Source organism: Cyrtonyx montezumae, unplaced genomic scaffold, assembly GCF_038088225.1.
Source record: "Cyrtonyx montezumae isolate F1298 unplaced genomic scaffold, pur_monq_1.0 scaffold_13, whole genome shotgun sequence".
Taxonomy (NCBI): Eukaryota; Metazoa; Chordata; class Aves; order Galliformes; family Odontophoridae; genus Cyrtonyx; species Cyrtonyx montezumae.
In genome coordinates this window covers 1,181,507-1,201,378 of record NW_027071859.1, presented here as the reverse complement: position 1 = coordinate 1,201,378, position 19,872 = coordinate 1,181,507, and the positions used below count along the sequence as shown (strand labels likewise).

At 46.9% G+C, this 19,872-nt stretch overlaps 1 protein-coding gene across 1 annotated transcript in view; it reads right to left on the bottom strand.

Moving 5' to 3' along the window:
• The window catches only part of RCAN2 (regulator of calcineurin 2), a 50,915-nt gene extending 31,412 nt beyond the window's left edge, over nucleotides 1-19,503 (bottom strand). Inside the window, exon 1 of the mRNA XM_065731097.1 lies at nucleotides 19,279-19,503. Within this exon, the coding sequence (XP_065587169.1) occupies nucleotides 19,279-19,503 (225 nt within the window). The remainder of the gene's footprint in view (nucleotides 1-19,278) is intronic.
• Nucleotides 19,504-19,872: the final 369 nt, after the last annotated feature.

The following is a 19,872-nucleotide window of genomic DNA, read 5'->3' as shown; positions in this document are numbered from 1 at the left end:
AATAAGCTGCTGCAACCTCAGGCTTCAGCAGCAGGATGCTTCAGGGAAGGAGGCAAAGCACTGTGCCATCTCAGAGCTAAAAAGACTATGGCTGTAGAGCAAACATATATACGCTTGCCATTAAACAGCAAGCTCCAAGATGCCTAAGGGACCACTGATAGGACAGCACTGGCATTGCTGTTACAGAAAAAAAGGAGCTGGAAAAAATAAAACACGAGAGAAGAAATGCACAGTGAAGATGGTGACAAACAATGATGAAATAATGGTGGGGATATGTCAGAGAGCCAGGGCTGGAGGAAGGAGGGAAGCCTGAGCATGCTCCTGTTTCATGCCAGTCTTCATTATCAGAATTGTGGTCACAGTGATTCATAATGAAAAAGCCCAACAGCAATTTCTGATAATGAAATAGCTTGAGAGAAAGAGCAGGAGCCACAAAACCCATGCTGGTGGTCAGCCAGACCAAGAGATCACCACAGCCAGCATGCTCCTTCCAGCAACAGAAACAAAGAGAATGGCTCTCCAAGCTAAAGTCTGCTCAGCACAGATAAAAGGTGATGGTCTGTGTGGGCCTGTCACCCATCACCAGGGCAAGGACACTGCAACATACTCAGCATAAAACAACAAGCACATCACAGAAGGAACAGAAATTCATTTTCAGTCATTTCAGAATTTTACACCTAGCAAAGCACACACGAATGAGGAAGCCCATTAAAAGAGGCCAACTGGATTTTGGAAGCCAGGGAAGCAGTGGGAAGCTGGTTCAGACATCAGCATAAGAGCTGGAGCTGAAGGCAGGTTAAAAAAGGAATATTCTGAGCCAAGTGAGAGAAGGTTCCTACCACCAGAAACAATGGTGCGGAGCTATAATAGATGATGCATCATCAGCAACCTGGGAACACAGCATTAACTCCAGCTGTAACAGGAGCTATTAATATAAGGAGACAGTGGAGGCTATTTCATTTCCACAGAGCCTGATTTTAATTTGGGTAAAAACCCCAAGAAGTGCTGGATAGAGAAGTGCAAGTATCTGCACAATGAAATTGTTCTAATGAGTGCTATATCAGCACAAGGAACTGATTGTTGGCCTACAATGATTAATTTGCATGGGTGCAAGCAGGCTTGGGTAGGGTACATCTTAAGATAAATAAAAACCTGGATGCTTTATTGTAGGAAAACTTGTTCCCATCACCCAAGTCATTAACACAGCACTGGCCCCACCACGTGTAGTCTAGCACCACAATGTCCTTGCAGGTGCCCCTCCAGCAGCCCCACAACCACAACACAACATCCCGTAATGTTGGAGGTTACTTCAACCCAAGACTTCATGCTTACCACTCAGCCTCCTTCTCCACTACATCGACTGCCTTCCCCCTCTGCCCACCATCCCGAGGAGGGGCTGAAGGAGCTGGGGCTGGTTGGTCAGGGGAAGAGGAGGTGAGGGGAGACCTCATTGCTCCCTTCCAATATCTGAAAGCGAAAGCGGGGTTGGGCTCTGCTCACTGCTGACAGTGACAGGACGAGGGGAAATGGCCTTAAGTTGCACCAGGGTAGGTTTAGGTTGGATGTCAGGGAACACTTCTGTACACAAAGGGCTGTTCAGCACTGGAATGGGCTCCGCAGGGACGTGGTGCAGTCACCATCCCTGGGTGTGTTTGAGAACCGTTTGGATGTGGTGCTCAGGGCCGTGGTTCACTGGAGGGTTGTTGGAGTGAGGGCAGCATGGTTGGGTCGTGGTTGGACTCGATGATCTTTGAGGTCTTTTCCAACCTGAGTGATTCCGTGTTTTTTTATATGGGTGGATGGTTGGACAAGATGATCTTAGAGATCCTTCCCAACCTCAGTAATTCTACAGTTAGCAAATAAAAACAGTTTGTAAATGTGTATCAGCAGGAATCCTGATATGAAGCTTCCACATAATGAAAAACTATTTGTCAACAAAATGACATCCCTCTCTTTAAATGAGAGGCTGGAAAATACTGAAACCATGCCAGAAACCGTACTTGTTTCTCTTGAAGCAGTTCTTCAAAAGGAAGTTGTGATTTACAAACAGCCCTGAAGGCTGGAAGGGAAACACTGCAGCAATCAACCACATGTTTTCCTAAAAACTTAGAGAACAGTAATAACAAAAAATAGGTGGGGGGGATTATTGTCAGCACGGAATCAGACTGAGTAAGCCTGTTCTTCAGACAGCACTCCACACTGGTACACACTGGGGGCAGGTAAAAAGGCGCAGCACACATTATTTCTTACACTGGGGGATGCGATGTGGATTTTTCAGATTGAATTCTTTCCTATTCCCATCTTCCCTTAATTTTGTTTAGGAAACTAAATCCTGTTAGTGGCAGTGCCCTCCTCCCTCCTTCCCTCTTCCCACACACAGTGGGAAGTACCCCTGCAGTACCTGAGGGCTGTACTGCTGTTCCCAGCTCCTCCCAAAGCACCGTTGTGCCACAAGTTTCTTCTTTTGTCTCCTCCTGCTCTACTTTCTGATTCCACATTTGATTCCACAGTGCTCAAGCAACGAAGAACACCAGACTGTCCAGCAGCTCACAGCTCAGGGTCCAGCAGCTCACAGAAGGCAAACTGAGTTTTCCCAAGAAAAAGCACACAAACGCATTCCAAACACACACAGCAACAAGTAACACGCATTCAAATCCAGCTCAAGTACTGCCTGTTACACAGGCACTGTGACAGAGCCTGGAGAAATGCCAGCTTATGAAAGTCCTTACCTAACAATCTCATTTGTAAGCTGAAGAAGCACATGTATGTTCTGCATGAACAGGCTTACTGTGGGTTGAAAGCTGGATGAACTGACAGGCTGAAATGCTAATAATTGAGTGCTCAGAGCTCATCTGGCACGTGGAAACGTGCAGAATGTCATTAAGAGCAGACAATGCATCTGCTGAAGTGCTTTGGACAATGAGACAAACAGCAAATCTGTAGGAGATGCAAATTATAACAAAACTGAGTAAAATAAGGAACAAACGCTTACACTGCAACTTCAGAGGTCTTGATGGGGCATCACAAGAACACTTCTTCACTTGAAAGGCCCTACAGCATGTCTAGAGAAGGACAGCAATGCTGTGAGCATGTCTTCTATGGAATAGAAGAGGGAGCTGGGATTGATCAGTTTGGAGGACAGGAGGCTCAGGAAAGACCTTACTGCCCTCTACAACTCCCTGAGAGGAGGTTCTGGTGAGCTGGGGTTAACCTCTGCTCTCAGGCAACACAAGAGGGAATGGCCTCAAGTTGCACCAGGGGATGGTCAGGCTGCAATCAGGAACACTCCTCCAAAGGAGAGGCAATGCACCAGAACAGGGTGCCCAGGCGAGCAGCAGGGTCACCGTCCCTGGAGGTGTTCAAGGAAAGGGGTTATGGTGCGGGGCGTGGATGGTCGGGCTGGAAGATCTGAGAGGTCTCTTCCAACCTTAATGACTCTATGAAAGACAACGTAGCACAGGCATCAAGTGCCCCAGAGAGGCTGGTTTCCTGGATATTTTCAAGAGCTTTCTGGAAGAAAAAAGCAGAACACAAAACCAATTCACAACTGACCTTATCTAGAGCTGACAAGTCCCCATTTTCATCAGGAGGTTAGCCCCAGTGACCTCATCTTTTCACCTATAATCTGTAGGCTATTCCAGTATTGCCAACAGCATGAGACACAGATAGGGCTGAATGCCAGCAAGAACGAGCCAGCTTGCAAATAAAAGTCACTTTTGCAGTGAGGAGTTGTCTCCCTGTCTAGGAATACTCCATGACATCCCCACTGTGCTGCTCCATACTTGTTCAAGCTTTTTGCTCTCAGCTGCTCCAGTCACGAGCCTGTTTGCTGTTTAGGAAGCCAACTTCCAATTGGCCTACTTAAAATTGCCTGACGCTCTTGCCAGCCAAAGCAAAAAAAGAACTGGTTTGATTCTGTATCTGGATTCTTATTCTGAAGTATGCACATGGACACCCCACGCATGTGTATGTGCAACATGCACACAGAATACACGTGAAACGGATGGGAAGATTTCTCCTCTGCCCTTACATCCTCAGAACACTAAAAACACCCACTGCTCTTTCACACTCAGTTGATGTAAATTATGTTAATTTCTTCCACGCATTCTTAAAGAGTACCCGAAACAGGTTTGTAACCTGCTGAAAAGTTAAGGATGCACCATATGAAATACCATCAAAATCACAGAAGAGTATGAGTCACATCCACCTAAAAAAAGGAACCCTGGCATCACTAGTTTTCATTATTAATGCTGGTGTTGCTCATCCCTCCAGAGCCTGCCTGGCACACCGAGCCTCGCTGGAACAGCTCCTCATGCACTGCCCTAAGGAGCACCAGCTCCAGATGAGGAAAATGTCATCACGTTTCAATGCCAAACAGTGAAATAATCAGAGTCTAGATGTGAGATTTGGCTCGGTGTAAATAAGCAGTAAGTACTTCTGTGGGTAGAACCTCTATTTGGCACACTGCTGTGACACAAACCTCGTGAAGCAGAGTAGCACTGCTGAGGAAGGCACTGTTCAGTATGGTCATAGGGATCAAACCTCACTCCAGGACACAACTCAAAAAGCAAAACACATTTTTTCCCCCATTAAATATCAATTACAAAAGACAGAAATCAGTATCATCTTATAGGAAACACTTTCACATAGGAAGTGGTGCAGTGCCAGCTGCTTAGTGATGACAACCAAATTCAGCTGCTTGGGGTTTCTTTTGTTGGTGGGGTTTATTTTCCCATAGCCCATATATGAAACAGTACAGCATCTGTGGCGACCATGGCCCAGGCTGTATGCTCATCTGAATTCCTTGATGCCACTCTGCACAGGGGTTAAATGATTCTGCAGCAGATGGGATTAAAAATAGCACAGCTTAACGACTTCTGGGACAGGGAAGTGCAATTCAATCACCGTGTCAAAGAGGTAAGTCCTGATCGCAAGGATTGAAACATTTTACAGTGCTTTTCATGCTCACTTTAGTGTGGCCTGTAGGCTAGTGATGTATGCAAGTACCTCAGGAAGCATGCAAACCCCCCACTGTCCCCCCAGGCACAGCGAGGAGGACGCCAGCCATGTATGCTCATGCAGAGATCAAGTATGACTGCTACTGAGCTGGCCCCACTTAGCCAGGCCAACACTCTGCTTTACCCATCTCAGGCAGTGCCTTGTTGTCCAAGCAACCCAAATACTTCAAGAGGACTTCCCCAAGGAAGGCCACTAACATGCACAAACATGAATCAGATTCCAGTTCCCTCCACACCACGACATGCCCTCCCCACTAAGGATGTGCCACTGCTTGTCTATCCGGGACCACGTGCTTTCTAGGTATGAGGATCAGAACTCATAAAACCAGTCATACACAGTGTCTGTGATGTGAACATAAAGTGACAGTAAAAAGCAGAAGGGAGAAGCCCCCATGCTGCCTGTCCAGGCCTTGGAAAAGGCCCTTATCTCCACCTCCTGGTGAGCACTTCAAGACATGTCAGAGGTCCCAGCAGTGAAAGGAAAGCATACCCTAGAAGTCAGGGAGATGTTCACATTTATTCTAACACGGCAGCATAGCCACGTTTGTAGAGCATAAAAACAAAAGCCATTTTAAGCTTGCAGTTTCAAGAGGAAGCAACTTGCTTCCTTGCAAATAACATGGACATCTTCAGGGCTCTGCAAGGACTTTGTTTGCATTTCTCTTCAGCACTACCTCAGAAACGTGCTTGAACCCCTTCCCGAGCAGACCAGATGTCTTGTTACCAGGCACCACCCCACCTGTGTTAAGGCAGCAGCCATACACCTCAAGCTAGAATCACAAGGAACCATTAAGTTGGTCACGTTCAGCGATGTAACCCGGTATTAGAAGCTCCCAAGGTCCAGACTGAGCCTCCTGTTACCAGCAGAGCAGGAAAGCTGCTTTATCCAAGGTTAGCTGCTGCAGCAGGAGAGCCACAGACTCTTGAACAAACATGAAGATGAGAGGTACATACACACAGAGATGAAACAGATATTTAAAGACTCATTAGGATTCTGAGCTCAGCAGACAATTAAGAAGTATCAAAAGCAATTTATTAATATGAAGCGCTACGAAGCAAATCGGTTTCCTGCGGTGATTATATCAATACTTGCTTTTTGGAAGACTGCCTTCAGCACTGCAGAGCACTTAGGTTTCACTTGCAGAAAACGTTCTGTTCGAAGCCTGTAGGTGACTCCTCCAGCTCCAGTTCAAGCACTGGGCCCAAGCCAGCAGTGATTTTAGTCAGCATTTGAGCAACTGCATAAGCTGTGTGAACCTTCCCATAACTCGTAGTTCAGGCTCAAAACTCATCGTGTGACAGGACAAAAGAAACCTGGAAAGTGGACCTTCATATCCCAGGCATAAACCTTCACAGCATCTCTGTATTAGGGTTCCAGTGGCTCCATGTTGGGGATGAAGGCTTCCAAATGTTTCAAGGAGTCAAACGCAAGGAAAGAACTCAGAGGTTTGAAGTGTTTTGTCAGAGGCAAAGAGAGCTGAGCAGGAAGCACAGCAGTCCCAGTAACAGCATTCCTAGATCTTCCAGCATTATTCAGCTCCGTAGATCCCATATTTGCTACTGGGTTTGGAAGATCAGCCAACAGAAAGAAGTAGTGCTCGTAAGCTTCTCCCAACACCCACTGTTAGCTGTGCAAGGTCAGTGCACTAGTGCTCGCTTGCTGTGTGTGACACTAACAAAGCACACCCACCACAGTGACTTTGGCACTGATGTTCACCAAGGTTCAAGCTGCACTGCCCCCCATCAGGGCTGGCCTTGGCAGGCTGCCTCCAGCTCTTTCAGGAGTCTGTGATGCAAACCTTGATCTGTGTCAGGGTCTCACCAAGAAGATGTGCCCATGCTTTGCTTCTGCACAGCTCTTCATTACCGTTCCTCTGCTAGATGTTTTCAGAATGATGGTCCCTATGTCACATGCAATACTTCCACGAGTAAGCAGCTAAACCCTCACCATACATTCAGTCATGTGACCCCAGGATATCATGTAAGAAATCTCCAATTAATCCAATAGGCTTGAGCTGTTGTCAGGACACTAGAGCTACTTCTACAAGAAGAAAATTAAGCAAAGCCAAAGCCCAAGGCCCACTGTCGGGGAGCAGCAGGAGCAGAGCTGCTCCATGGCAGAGGTTAAAGCAGAGGGTAAGCAGCACACTGGAGGAGCCCTCAAGGCCCAGGGCCCAGCCCTGCAGCATGGAACAAACCAGGCAGAGCAGGGCACCAGGCACAGCACCCAGCAACAGCCACAGCAAGCAGCAGGAAGGAGTCCGGATCCAGCCAGGGAGCAGCAGGGACAGATGTGCTGAAGCCCTTCCAGTCCCAAGTCTAAGGCTACAAACCAATCCAAGGACAGGACTGGAGACAGGCAGACTTACAGAATCATTCAGGCCAGGAATGAAGGCCCCATCCCGGCCCTTAGCAGAGCAATAAGCAGAAGTGAGGCTGGTCACAGTAACCAAACCCTATGCCCCTCTCCTTCCTCAATGGCTGTTGGGAGCAATCCCAGGGCCCACGTGGACTCCCAGAGCACTCCTGGAACCTGCAAGGGAGAGCACTGCTCATCCTCAGCCAAAAGCACATCACAGAACCGTTTCGAAATGCAGCTGGAAAGATGATCTCACATCACAGCCCTGGAACCCGTGCCAGGACATTATTTACAGCAGCAACACAACCTGGGACTATAATGCATTACATTTCCGTGCTTATTAGGATATGATTTCTTTTCAGTAGATTCTTACTGACATTCATTTGAGTGACTCAAAGTAATACATCAATTCAGAATGCATAGAGAACCACGTCAAGGAAGACAAAACAGTTTTTCCCTTCCAACTGATCTCATGAACACGCTACAAACTAGCCTAGCATCTGGTTAAACTGCACCTGGCAAGTCTGCCCCTCCCCAGTCCTAAACCACGTACAGCCCACTATTTACACAGCCTTGTCTTGGAGCTGTTGCTTTTTCACTAGAAAACCAGTCTATTTCACAGGTTTGCAAGCAAGCACTGTAATCAATGTCATGGTTTCACTTCCCATCCGTTTACAGGAAATCACAGCTGTAATCTAGCAAGGGGAGTGACAACAGAATTCAGAAATACATGAAGCAGCAAGAACAGGGCTGTGGCCAGAGGCTGAGCTCAGGAACGAGCCACCACACACTGCAAAACTAAAGACCTAGGTTAACTGGGGCAAAACAACACTGGTCATGGTCATTACTGCATACAGTTATTGTGCAAGGCTGAAGTCAAACGCGTTTATGAACACCATCGTACACTTCGCACAAAACCAGCAAAGATTAAGAAGCGTATCTGTATTTGATACTGGGCGGTGAGATGTTAAGGACCGCCTTCCTGCAATACCTGCTCCTCCTCCTCCTCCCCGGCGCTGCAGGGCCGTGCAGGGCACGCAGGAGCCGGCAGATGGCAGCCGCGGCACTCGGTAAGCCCGCAGCACAGCTCGCTGCAGTCCGGCTCACGCACTGCCAATTCACAGCCAGTGTTTCTATTTGTTGTCCCAGCCAGGATTTTCCTCTGTGCTGTATGAAGAAACAATTCCGGACCGTTTCATTCACCATCACTATTAAGGTAAACTGCTGCAAGTAGAGAGCAGAAGGAACACGAGGCACAGTGCTCCCCACATTCATGATTTCAATTCTAGAGCATAGATGTTCTTACAGTCTTTTCAGACAGGGTGGATCTGTGTGAGAATCCTGGTTTGAAGCCTCCCCAGCCTCACCCTACACACCTACGATACAACTGCAAAAAGAAAATGATTCAAGAGCTTAGAAAAAGCAGAGCTGGAATCTGAAGTTCCTCCTAAAGATCAGCACTGCAGGATGGGGACACAACACATTTCATTTGCTTGGGGGTCACAGCAGCCTCTATGCAGCAAGGAAGCAGATACAGGACAGCTGAACGTCCTTCTAAGGGAGGAAAGGAGGGAGAGCAGTAACTGCTGAGAAGACAGAAGGATATACAAGGCAGCTACTGAATATTTCAAGGAGAACAGCCTACCCAGAATCACAGCATCATTAAGGTTGCCGAAGACTAATGAGTATTTGATTCTCAGGCCTGGATTAGACAGAAGAAATGCTGATGAACAGTTGGGATAACCTATTTAAATGGTTGCTCTCCTTGTCACTACACACAGATCCAATCATACATACACAAAGCCCATCTGAACTGGGCTGCAGTGACAGTTAACTCCATGAAAACTTCTCAGTCTAAATACGCACAAAGGACTCGAAGCATCTGTGCATCTGCAGTCAGGAGACTTCAGAACAGGAGTCATACAACACCAGTGGTGGGGATTAGGACAGTCAGTCATGCCTATGTTCATATCTCTGCGAGTTAGGAAACTCTTTATTTGACACTGGAATAAGAAAGAGGAGAAATTATCTTCCTTAGAAAGACTCTGGCTCTATTTGTGGCATGTGTCTCCCCCTCTAAGTGCAAGAGGAGGGGCAGCAGCTGGATGCAGCCGCAGCACGGAGCACACAGCAGGCACTGCCTGGAGTGAGCTGGCTGCAGCAGCAAGGCACATCTGCAGCTCCAGATGCAAGCTGTGAGGGAATGTGCAGCAGGAGATGGGAAGGAAGGACGGCTTAGCACCACTCGGTGATATTTTTTTGCAGTTTCTGTTGACAGCAATTAAAGGAATTTGGAACTGTCCCCGACCAACACCTTTAAGGCAGACAGTGAGGAACTGGGTCACAAGAAACACAAACAGAACGAGGCCACAGGGACTCACACTGTCGTTGTATGATATGAATTTTCTCTTTGCTTGTCAAACACAGATTCTCAGGGGAATCCACCTGAAAGCTTTGTAAAGGCAAGAAAATGAAAGAAACTGATGTCAGAAGAAGGCAACATGTGCTAGAGTACATTAAACGTGCTTGAAATGGCACAGGAGCTGCCTCAGGACCACGGACTGGGCTGTGACAAAGCTCTCTGAACGTGAATAAGACCCCACGAACTGGAGAAACAAGACCAATAAAACCACTGGTTTCCAAACCAGCATAAGGCTGATCCAGATAGCCCTGTGCTCCATACAGCACAACCCGAGCCAGCCAAAGGAGCAGGGAGCCCAGCCCCAGCAAACTGTTCCCAGTCAGGGGTGGCACAGGGATACAGGCAGCACTCTGAGCAGTCAGCACAAACGGAGACGGAAGGGGTGTCTTGTAGAAGCCAGCCCCACAGTGCACACAGCTACTGAGTGTCAGAAAGGGGCCTGCAGCATTCAGAGCAGGGCTGGGCCCGTGTTCTCAGCACCTTTGAGGCTTGTTGGGTCTCTTCTCCACTGTAAGCCAGTCACACAATCAAAGGCAGGAGGAAACTGTCAGACTTCTCTGCAACATTAGTTACAGAAACATTAAATGCTCCTAACTGATTGCATACAGCAGCCTGACAATGCCTTCATGCTTTTTAGGCTAATTGCAAAGTCAGTTAAGAAACAGCACACACTGACTTGAATCCACCCTGCTGCTACACAATAGATACCTCCATCACTGTCTCTGTGAGGGTACTGTAATTCTCCTTCCTCATCCTGCTGTCATCTTAACCTCCATTTGTCTGTGCTGCACAAAAAGATTTCTCTCATCCCTCTGAGACGTACACATTACAGTTAACCATACCTGCAATGCCTAGCCTTGACAAATAAGAGATCCTATCTGCCTTTCCAAGCTTGTCTTTTTATCTTCAACCTCCACAAAGCATTATTATTAATTGCATTAAACTCCTGTTCTGCATTCTTCACTTTTTTTTAATGAAACTCCCTTAAGTTAATTGATTAGAACAGTAGATTTCCTATTTTGAATGCCATTAAGACAAACCATAGCTGCTTCGAGTGGAACATCTTCATGCGTTAGTAATGAAGGCTGACCTTCATTAAGAAGCCTTTTCCTTGGGCCAAAAAATAATACCAGGACTTGGGGATGGATTAGAGCACCTCTGATGGCATTAAAGAAGGATAGCTGCTGTCCTAACCACATTAGGATGGCTTTACTACACCTTTTGATTACTATCAGCTAGAATAACAGGTATATGTTGACTTCATGGGAGAGAGAAGAGCAAATCTGCTTTTCATTATTAGCAGGAATCAATGGATGAGATCCACTGCACAATCTTTGGTTTGTTCCACTGTAGACTACATAAAGGCTTCTTTGTTTCCCCTTTAAAAGATGCAGTACTGTCTTGCATCAGCAGACACCAGAAAGGCTGACTTCCTTAACAAGCACTGTGCCCACAGAAGTTTCAATTAGATGTAAGAACTTTGCACAGAAATTATTGCTGTGGTTTACTCCATCACGTGCAGCCTGGCATCTCTCTCTCCTTGTCTCTATCCTGCTTTAAAGAAACATGCTGCACACCTTGCAATGCCTGCAAGGATAAAAACAGAAGCTGATCAAGAACTGCAAGTACAAGTACCACCACTCACAACGTCCTGAGCCTGCAAGATAGGAAATAACATGTAATTGTAAGGAGAGATGGCTGCTAGGTCCTCCTGCTTATCATCCCTGCTATAATCCTGGGTGGGGAGGGGGGGGGGGAGGGGAGAAGGGAGATGCTATCCTACCTACACTGCACAGGATGATCAGAAGGAAAGTAAAGACAAAGAGAACTCCTCCAGCCGAAGTCCTCAGTGAACCCTGTGTCCTGGCGAATGCTCATGGTGCCTTAAGAGGAAAGGCACAGCAGCATCAGTGCTCCAGGGCAGAGCTTGACTTCCACCAAGACCAAAAGGCAGCTGAGCACAGGAATCCTGAGCAAGCTCTTACAGGGGACAGACAACTGCCCAGCAGAATCCTGATCTCCATTTGTCCAGCGTGCAGGGATCTGTGGATCCAACCTGCTCCCAGTTCACCCCATAATGCCATCGTGCTAGAGGAAGGAGATAAAACAGGAATTGTTCCTCACTGTCTTACAGATTAAAACCTCGTAACTCCCTTTGGCTCCCAGAGCCATTTTCCTGAGATGCAACAGAAGGCTCTCTTAAATCCTGCACGAGTTCACCACCACCTACCTCAACATGTCTCATTACGCAAAGCTCTCAATACTTTAGCAACAAACTGAGAATAATATTCCTGCATTAAGAAAAAAAATAAGTTAAAAATAGCAAATACCCTGAAGGGACCTTTCCCAGGAAAGATTTCCCACCCATCCAGACTCCTTGAGATAACCTTCTAGACTGCACAGAGCACGGCCACAAGAAGTTGATCCTCTAATTTTTCCACAGCTGCTTTTAAGGAGAAAAGTACACTTCCAAATTTAAAAAGCAGGCTGGGACGGCCATCTTCTGTGGTCTGGAAAGAACATTCATCAGTTTATTTTTGTAATTTACAAATGACTAGTATAGCTAGCTGCCCTGGAGCTCCAGATTTCAAGTGCAGCAAACACAGGCCTACCTTTCACCCAGCTGGTCTTGTGCCAGGCACGTTCTCCCATCAAACCAAGGGCACTGTGTAGAGCACAGATGGGAAAATCACCCCGTCTGCTATAGAAGTTATTAGACAGCATCCACATTACAGACAGTGACATTTCAGGCCCAGAAAGACTTGTTCCTTGTAGTCAGGGTTTTGTTTGCTTGTTTTTAAGAACTTTTCATTGCAGGAAATAAACATTCGTTGAATTGGGGAATATTTGGAAATCCCTGGATATCAAGCAGAATAATTTTGACTACAGGCATCCTCTAATTCCATGAGGACACATGCACAGATCCAACCTGACTGTTCTGATCTCACTGTGCAGCCTCAGAACGCGCAGCATGCCCTCGTGCTATCCAGCCATGATGCTGTACAGCTCCAGAAAAACAACACAGATGCTGAAAGCTGCAACAGGAAGAACCACCTGAGGGGGAAGGAAAGGAAGGAACGCCCCAACGACACCTAACAACTCCTTACAGTTCCATCACACGCTCTGCAGATCACTTCAAGGCTGCTGTCAGGCCCTGTATGAATACATAAATACATGAGAGCTGCTTTTAGTACACTCAGCACGTTGTCTTGTTAGTAGAAACAACAACTCCCTAAAATACCTGTTAAAACTCTGAACAAGCAAGCCACACCAGTCAAAGCAATGAATTAATTTCTTCCCCCAAACCAGAGTGAACGTGTCGTAGACCCCAAATGTCAGTGACTTAACCTCCCTACATCCCTTTCTCCAGGAAAGCCTTAGCATGTCACTGCTCTGTCACCAGGCAGTCTGGGGGATCAGGAGCAGCCATGGTCAGGCAGTCCGTATGGCATACTGTGTCTGACTTCATGGAGATGGAGCTTTGTTTTCTGAGCTCCTCCCCACAGCCCCCTGCCGACCTGCAAGTACAGCACAGAACAGCAGATACACACAGGAGCTGTTACGCCAACATCCCACACCATCCTGTTCACCAACACCATTCACTTCAGAAGTTAAGCCCACAGCAGGGCTTGGATCTGCATGGGCTTTAAGGTCCCTTCCAACACAACGTTCTGTGCCCCTATGACCACGGGGCTCAATTAGTTAACATTATCATCTCAGCATGTAACTTTGATGGGATCCCTGATGCAGACCAGAACGCTTCATGAGCCTTTGTAGCTGATACACAATAATATTGAAATGCCACAGAAAGTGAGTTTTTACAATGGGTCTCAGAGCATGAACTGCCTTCTACAGCTGCAGGACAGTGCCCAATAAGTTCATGCTTCAGTGCACTGGGTTTTTGTGGTGAGCTTTTGGTGGCAAGGGGCAGCAGGGGAGCCCTCCATGAGCAGAGCTCTGCACTGCCCGCTGTCAGATCACAGCCAAGTCCATAAGGAAGCCAACCTTTGTGATCATTAAGAAATAACAATTCTTAGATGTTATCTTAGGACCAGCTACCAGAGAAGGCCATAAGACAGGATTCCTAGACAGCAGCTATGAGACTATGGGTCACAGAGTGCTGAAGGACACTGCTTCTGCAGCTTCTCTTTGCAAGCTTCTTGGGTTTTATTATTAGATGCATATACAGTGTATTTGATTCTCGTTTTTAAAGCAGAATGATAGGGAATAGCTCTCGTCCCATTTACAAAGCAGAACGAGCAGGCAGAGATTCCACAGCACAAGTGGCAGCCTGCTTCAAGTGGCAGTTTCTGATAACGTTATCAAATCAACAGACAGCCTTAAAAGGTAGAAAAACTGAAAGTAAAAGAAAGCAACAGCGAGCGTACCAAGCAGGCAGAGCAGAGCCTGCATTCCATAATACCCTTGGAGCTGTGACTTCATCTCTGTAGGGTGACTTTCTGTTGAGGCCAGGCTTGAATACTAATATTAGAATAAAAAGAAGTGTGCCACCCTCTAAATATAATGATGACTCAACACCTAGAGGCTTCAGTGATGTAATATGGTCAGAGAGGTTCTGACTTCCCAATCTAGATTTTTTCGAAGCAAAGGAAAGAGGAATAGATGTTGCCCTGCAGAAATGCACCCCACCTCCTGGAGTGCCTTCCTGAATCAGCCTGTGCTAAAGGGAACCAGAGAAACATCACACAGCAGACACACCGGCTCCACTTTGCTTAAAAGGCATGCTGAACAGACAGACCCACTTCAACTCCATGCTTCGGTGCCAGAGGGCATCAGTAGGAAGTTACAGTTGCAGAATTAACACAACGTTCAAGGCAACAAAGCAGACCACTGAGCTGTCCAGTATCTTTTACTAGCAGCAGCAAGATTTGCTTTGTTGGGAAAGCTGAATGCAAGAACAAAGGGAAAAAAGTCTTCCTAAGTACAGCTTGAGCTCTCTTAGAGCATCATCCTGGGAGAAACTGTCCAGCACTCACTGGAGTTAACCTTAAATTCTCTCCAGACTCAAGTTCAACAACCTGAAGCAAAAAAGGAAGTCTAATTTAGCCTTCTGCAGTAAAAGCAAGAAGACATCCAACCTCTGGCAGCGAAAATGTAAGGTGAAAGAATCCCACAGGGAACAGCAGGGTGCCCAGTGCACTCAGCTCCTGAAGCACTTAATGAACTGTGGAAGCTCCAACATAACTCAGACGTTTGTAAAACCATTAAACATTCTTTATCTGAATAACTATCAGCTTTTATTGGTGCTCCTTCCAGCTTGAACCAAAACTGTGACCAATAGGGCCTGCAGCTTCCATACACTGAAGAAACACACCTTCCCCTCGTGTAAGCACTACAATGGAGACATCATTGAGTAAACACCTCCCAGGGCAGTACAGCACCTAAGAAATCCATCCTGAGACCAAAATGCCTCACTTGGACAGTGCCCACCAGCTTCAGCCTGCAGGAAGCTGCACAGTCACACCACAGGCGCTTCAGAAAAGAGTGACACAGAGTGGGAGAAAAGAACAGGAAAAGCACTACTACCTGGAAAGCCTGGCAGCTCCCAGCAGCAATTAGCTGTTAAAGCAAACATTTCCGTGCTCAGGAACAGAGCCCTTCAGCTCCTCATCCCAACTACTTATCTGTGCAGACAAGCAGAGCAGCACCTCTCACGGCTCCCGTGATCCCAGAAATGACAGCTCCTGCCGCACCTTGCCGACACCAGGAGTCACGTCAGCCTTTCAAGAGACACATGATGAACTCCAGCATTCAGGACTACTTTCCTTCTATCCCAGAAGCACAGCATTTTCTAATCACACTGTGAAGAATGTGTAGTTTTACTTCGTGTAAGGGGCAGTCTGTCCAAGATCGGTGCGCACATAGACAAGACAACCTTCCTTTAGTTGGAGCATGTCCTGTACAATTCCCCAAATGCCTATTACTATCAACCCAGCTGTCCAAGGCATTCTCCTGACTAAGTGCAGACTTCTGTCACAAATAGAGGTCTAAAAGGTGGAGAAGGATTTCTGATGAGGTGCTGTTATGGTAGCACCATCAGGTAGGGCAGCCAACAGTTATCTGTATTCCTGCTTTCTTCTGCCACTGTTTAAATCAGGCAGAAATCCCCCACGCAGCTTCCCCTGAGCTCATGCTGAGACTTGAAGGTGCCAACCAGGGCAGGGCAGTTTCTTTGTGAAGAACTCAGCCCTCATCTGCAGAGAGGGAAGAGCCAAAGGCTCCTATAGCTGTCTGGTAGGAAAGACAGAAGGCTTCGTAAGCAGCACTGTACAACCACAGCATACTGCTGAAGGAGTGTACCTGAGGCAGGATGCTCTGAGGACACAGTGAGCAAAGCAGCTGATCCACAGTGCAGGGCTATGTGCAGCCACGTTTACCTCAAGGCTGCTACAAGCCTATATCCAAGCACAAAGCAGAACCTACCTTGGATGTGATAGTAGTTAAATGCCTTTAGATCAGAATATTTAAGGTACATTTAAGATCACAGAATAGCCCGGGTTGGAAGGGACTTCAAGGATGATGAATGCCCAACCCTCTGCCACACGCAGGGCCACCAACCTCCCCATGTCACACCAGAGCAGGCTGCCCAGGGCCACATCCAGCCTGGCCTTGAACACCTCCAGGGACGGGGCACCCACAGCCTCTCTGTGCAGCCCGTGCCAGCGCCTCACCGCTCTCATCATGAAGAACTTCCCCCTGACATCCAACCTAAATCTTCCCTCCCTCAACTTAAAACCACTTCCCCTCATCCTGCTGTTCTCTGCCCTATCCAAGAGCTGACTCCCCTCCTGTTTATAGGCTCCTTTAGGTCCTGGAAGGCTGCAATGAGGTCACCCCGCAGCCTGCTTTTCTCCAGGCTGCCCAAGCCCAGCTCCCTCAGCCTGTCTTCGCAGGGGAGGTGCTCCAGCCCTCTGAGCATCTTTGTGCCCCTCCTCTGGACCCTCTCCCACAGCTCCCCGTCTTTCTTGGACTGGGGGCCCCAAACCTGGATGCAGTGCTCCAGATGGGGCCTCACAGAGCACAGTAGAGAGGGTCAATCCCCTCCATATCCCTCCTGGTCACCCCTCTGCTGGTGGAGCCCAGGATACCATTTGCTTTCCGAGCTGCAAGAGCACACTGCTGGCTCACGTGCAGACTTTCAGGTCCTTCTCCTCAGGGCTGCTCTCAAGGACTGCTCCTTCCAGTCTGTGTCAGTGCCTGGGATTCCTCCGGCCCAAGCGCAGAACCTTGCACTTTGCCGTGCTGAAGGATGAGTATTTCAAAATCAGTGTCTTGCTTAGATACATGTTCAGAGCTTCATCTTGACAGCTCAGCTCCTATAACACACCAGGTAACAGAACTTAAAAGCTGTTAGTGGGAATTCTTTACATTAATACTGATGTATCCCAGAGCCACTCCCAAGAGTATATATTTAAGCTTCGTTTATGCAGCAAGTTCACAGGCCAAACCAAAATAGCCATTTACACTAACTTGCAACTTCTGAATCCATATCTCCATTTCCCTCCTACAAGGGTAGGCCATGAGTCACAGAGTCAAATCTGACACCACAGAAACTTTCTGCAGAATGGATTTAAGACACATCCACTGTGGATCACCTTCTTCTTCAGAGAACATACTACAGCAGTAAAACTGCAGCATACCCCTATGCATTGCTGTAATTCTTAGAAGTATTAATTAATTGTGATTGAGAATCTAAAGTTGGCAATGTTTTTTATTGAAGCCATGCGTGCCACTATCCTGCAGCAGCAGTTAATAATAGAAAGGATTACAAATACAAATCGACTGGGAACACAAGTATGTGTTCTACAGGAAGAATAAAAATCACAGTCAACTCCCCAGGCCCTTAGATTTAATGAGAAATCTGGAGGTAATCCCATCTAGTTAAATACAGGCTCCCAGGAGCAAGCAGTTACCTGCCCACAGAGCTGTCCCACCCATGTCACTGGCACTTTATGGCCACATGAACAGGATGCCCCTCTGCAGCGCAGCTGCTCCTAAGACAAATCCTTAAGTCGTGTAAGTCCACGGGGATTGCTCTCCCACATACTTACATAATCTCCCATTTCATTTTCTAACTAAGCCACCACTGGAACACAGCTCTCAAAGAGGGAAAGCTTAGAAGCAAGCAGGGATAAATCTGTGCAGAAGGAAGAGAATTGCCCTGGTTCTAGGCAGGCTGCTGTTGTCTTCCTTTCAAGCTGTACTTTCAGAGCCTTTTAATGCCAGAACTACCCAGGAAGACATTCCCAAACCTCTACAACCTGCATGAGGAACTTCAGAAAAGTTGAAGATATTCACCAGTTCCTTATGAAACTCTACAAATTAGCACAACACAAATGCAAGTCACTTACTAGCAGAAGGACAACGAAAAACATTCACCAGTTTCCAGTACTGCAGTTTGTTTGTGGGATTTCTAAATACATGAATGCAACCACTTTGTCCAGTCCTGTGCTGTCTGAACATGACTCCCTTCTCACCTGTATTACCGAAACACAGAGATATCTGAAGAAATAATGCATAGCACTGCAGGCAATGTCACTAGCACAGCCTCAACACACAGCACTTCCAGCATCTTCCACTGAACGCACCCTGAGAAGTCTAGTTCTGATTTCCTTTCATGGGATAGTTTTCCTACCATCATCAAGACTCACTGCCTGCCCTGGCTATGCCTCAGTCTCACCAAATCTGATGTGTAGTTTTATAAGCTATTTCCAGCTTGCTCAGCTTCACTGCTGCAAGTTTGTCTCCAAACTGACTGTTCTGGACAAGAAACTTAAATTGTCTCAGATGTGCCTGTAACTGTAGGCCGAGACAGACCTCATTAGACAATAATGCCTCAAATGATCAGTTTTATTTTCCTGACATCTCCCTCAGGAAACACATCAGGCTTAGAAACTGGACCTGAAGACATATTGCAAAATGCAGGAGTTTTTCTGTCTGTTTGGGTGAAAACAACATGCTCTTCTTAAAACAAAAAATGACTATTCCGTTTTAGACTACTTGCAAAGTCAGAAGACATTCTCACCCTCTTTAATTCGTTCCACCACCATTCTTCCAGGTCCTCCAGGTAAGACATATAACTTAAAAGCATTTGAGAAAGCATTGCAACAGGAGTCGTTCTTCCTGTGTTATGTGATCAGCAAGCAGTAGGAAATGCCTCTCAGGTGTTTAACTTTGCCACCTCTATTGCAACCACCACTGCTGCAGCTACAGAGACACATACCCACATTTCAGTATTCTGCAAACCTGGACCACCAAAAAGCCAAAACATTGTTCTCTGTAGTTGGCAAAAAGGCTTTTAGGCTCTTAGATGTTGCTGCCCACCTCAAAAACACACACGCAATCCAGCTTCTTTGCATACGACAGGTTAAATTCTGGTTCCTCAAAACTGCAACGAACACAAACATCACATAAATCACAGGCTTCTCTTACACTGAAAAGATGGAAACCAGACTTACCTTACTGTCCACGCTTTCAAACACAGACTGGTGAACGTTACAGGCAAAGAGAGAATTCGGGAGGTCATTGAAGTCAATTATTTCATGAAAGTCTTCGTCTGTAAAACATCTCTTTAAGCTGCTGTCTCCATTTATAGAGTAGAGTAAGAACTGCCCTCCATCCTCTGGGATGCAGCCGTAGCGCCCGAGGCCTCGCATGCCAAAGAAGCAGGAGTCTCCCCTCATCCCTAGCAGGGGGAAGGAGACACACAGTTACACTGCACCTAAAAACTAGCACATACTCAAGTGCAGAAATTCATAGTTTGGGGCTTGATTTGTAGGATGTGTGTTTCAGGCTATGCCCATGCACCGTGTGAAACCGGGCACTAAAACTGGTTTCACTAGGGCTCAAATAAAGCTCTGCTTTAGGTTCGTCCTCCAGCATGGAAACAACCTAAACGTCAGCACGAGCTGCTGAACACAACCAGAAATGAAGCCTGACTTGAGTTTTTCTCACCCTGTAAGAGAACAGAACGTTTCATTTGTGCTTAAGAGAGCCCTGTTTGTCCCAGAGAAGCCAAGCTAGTGCTTCTGAGCTTGCTCAGGTCAAAGTGT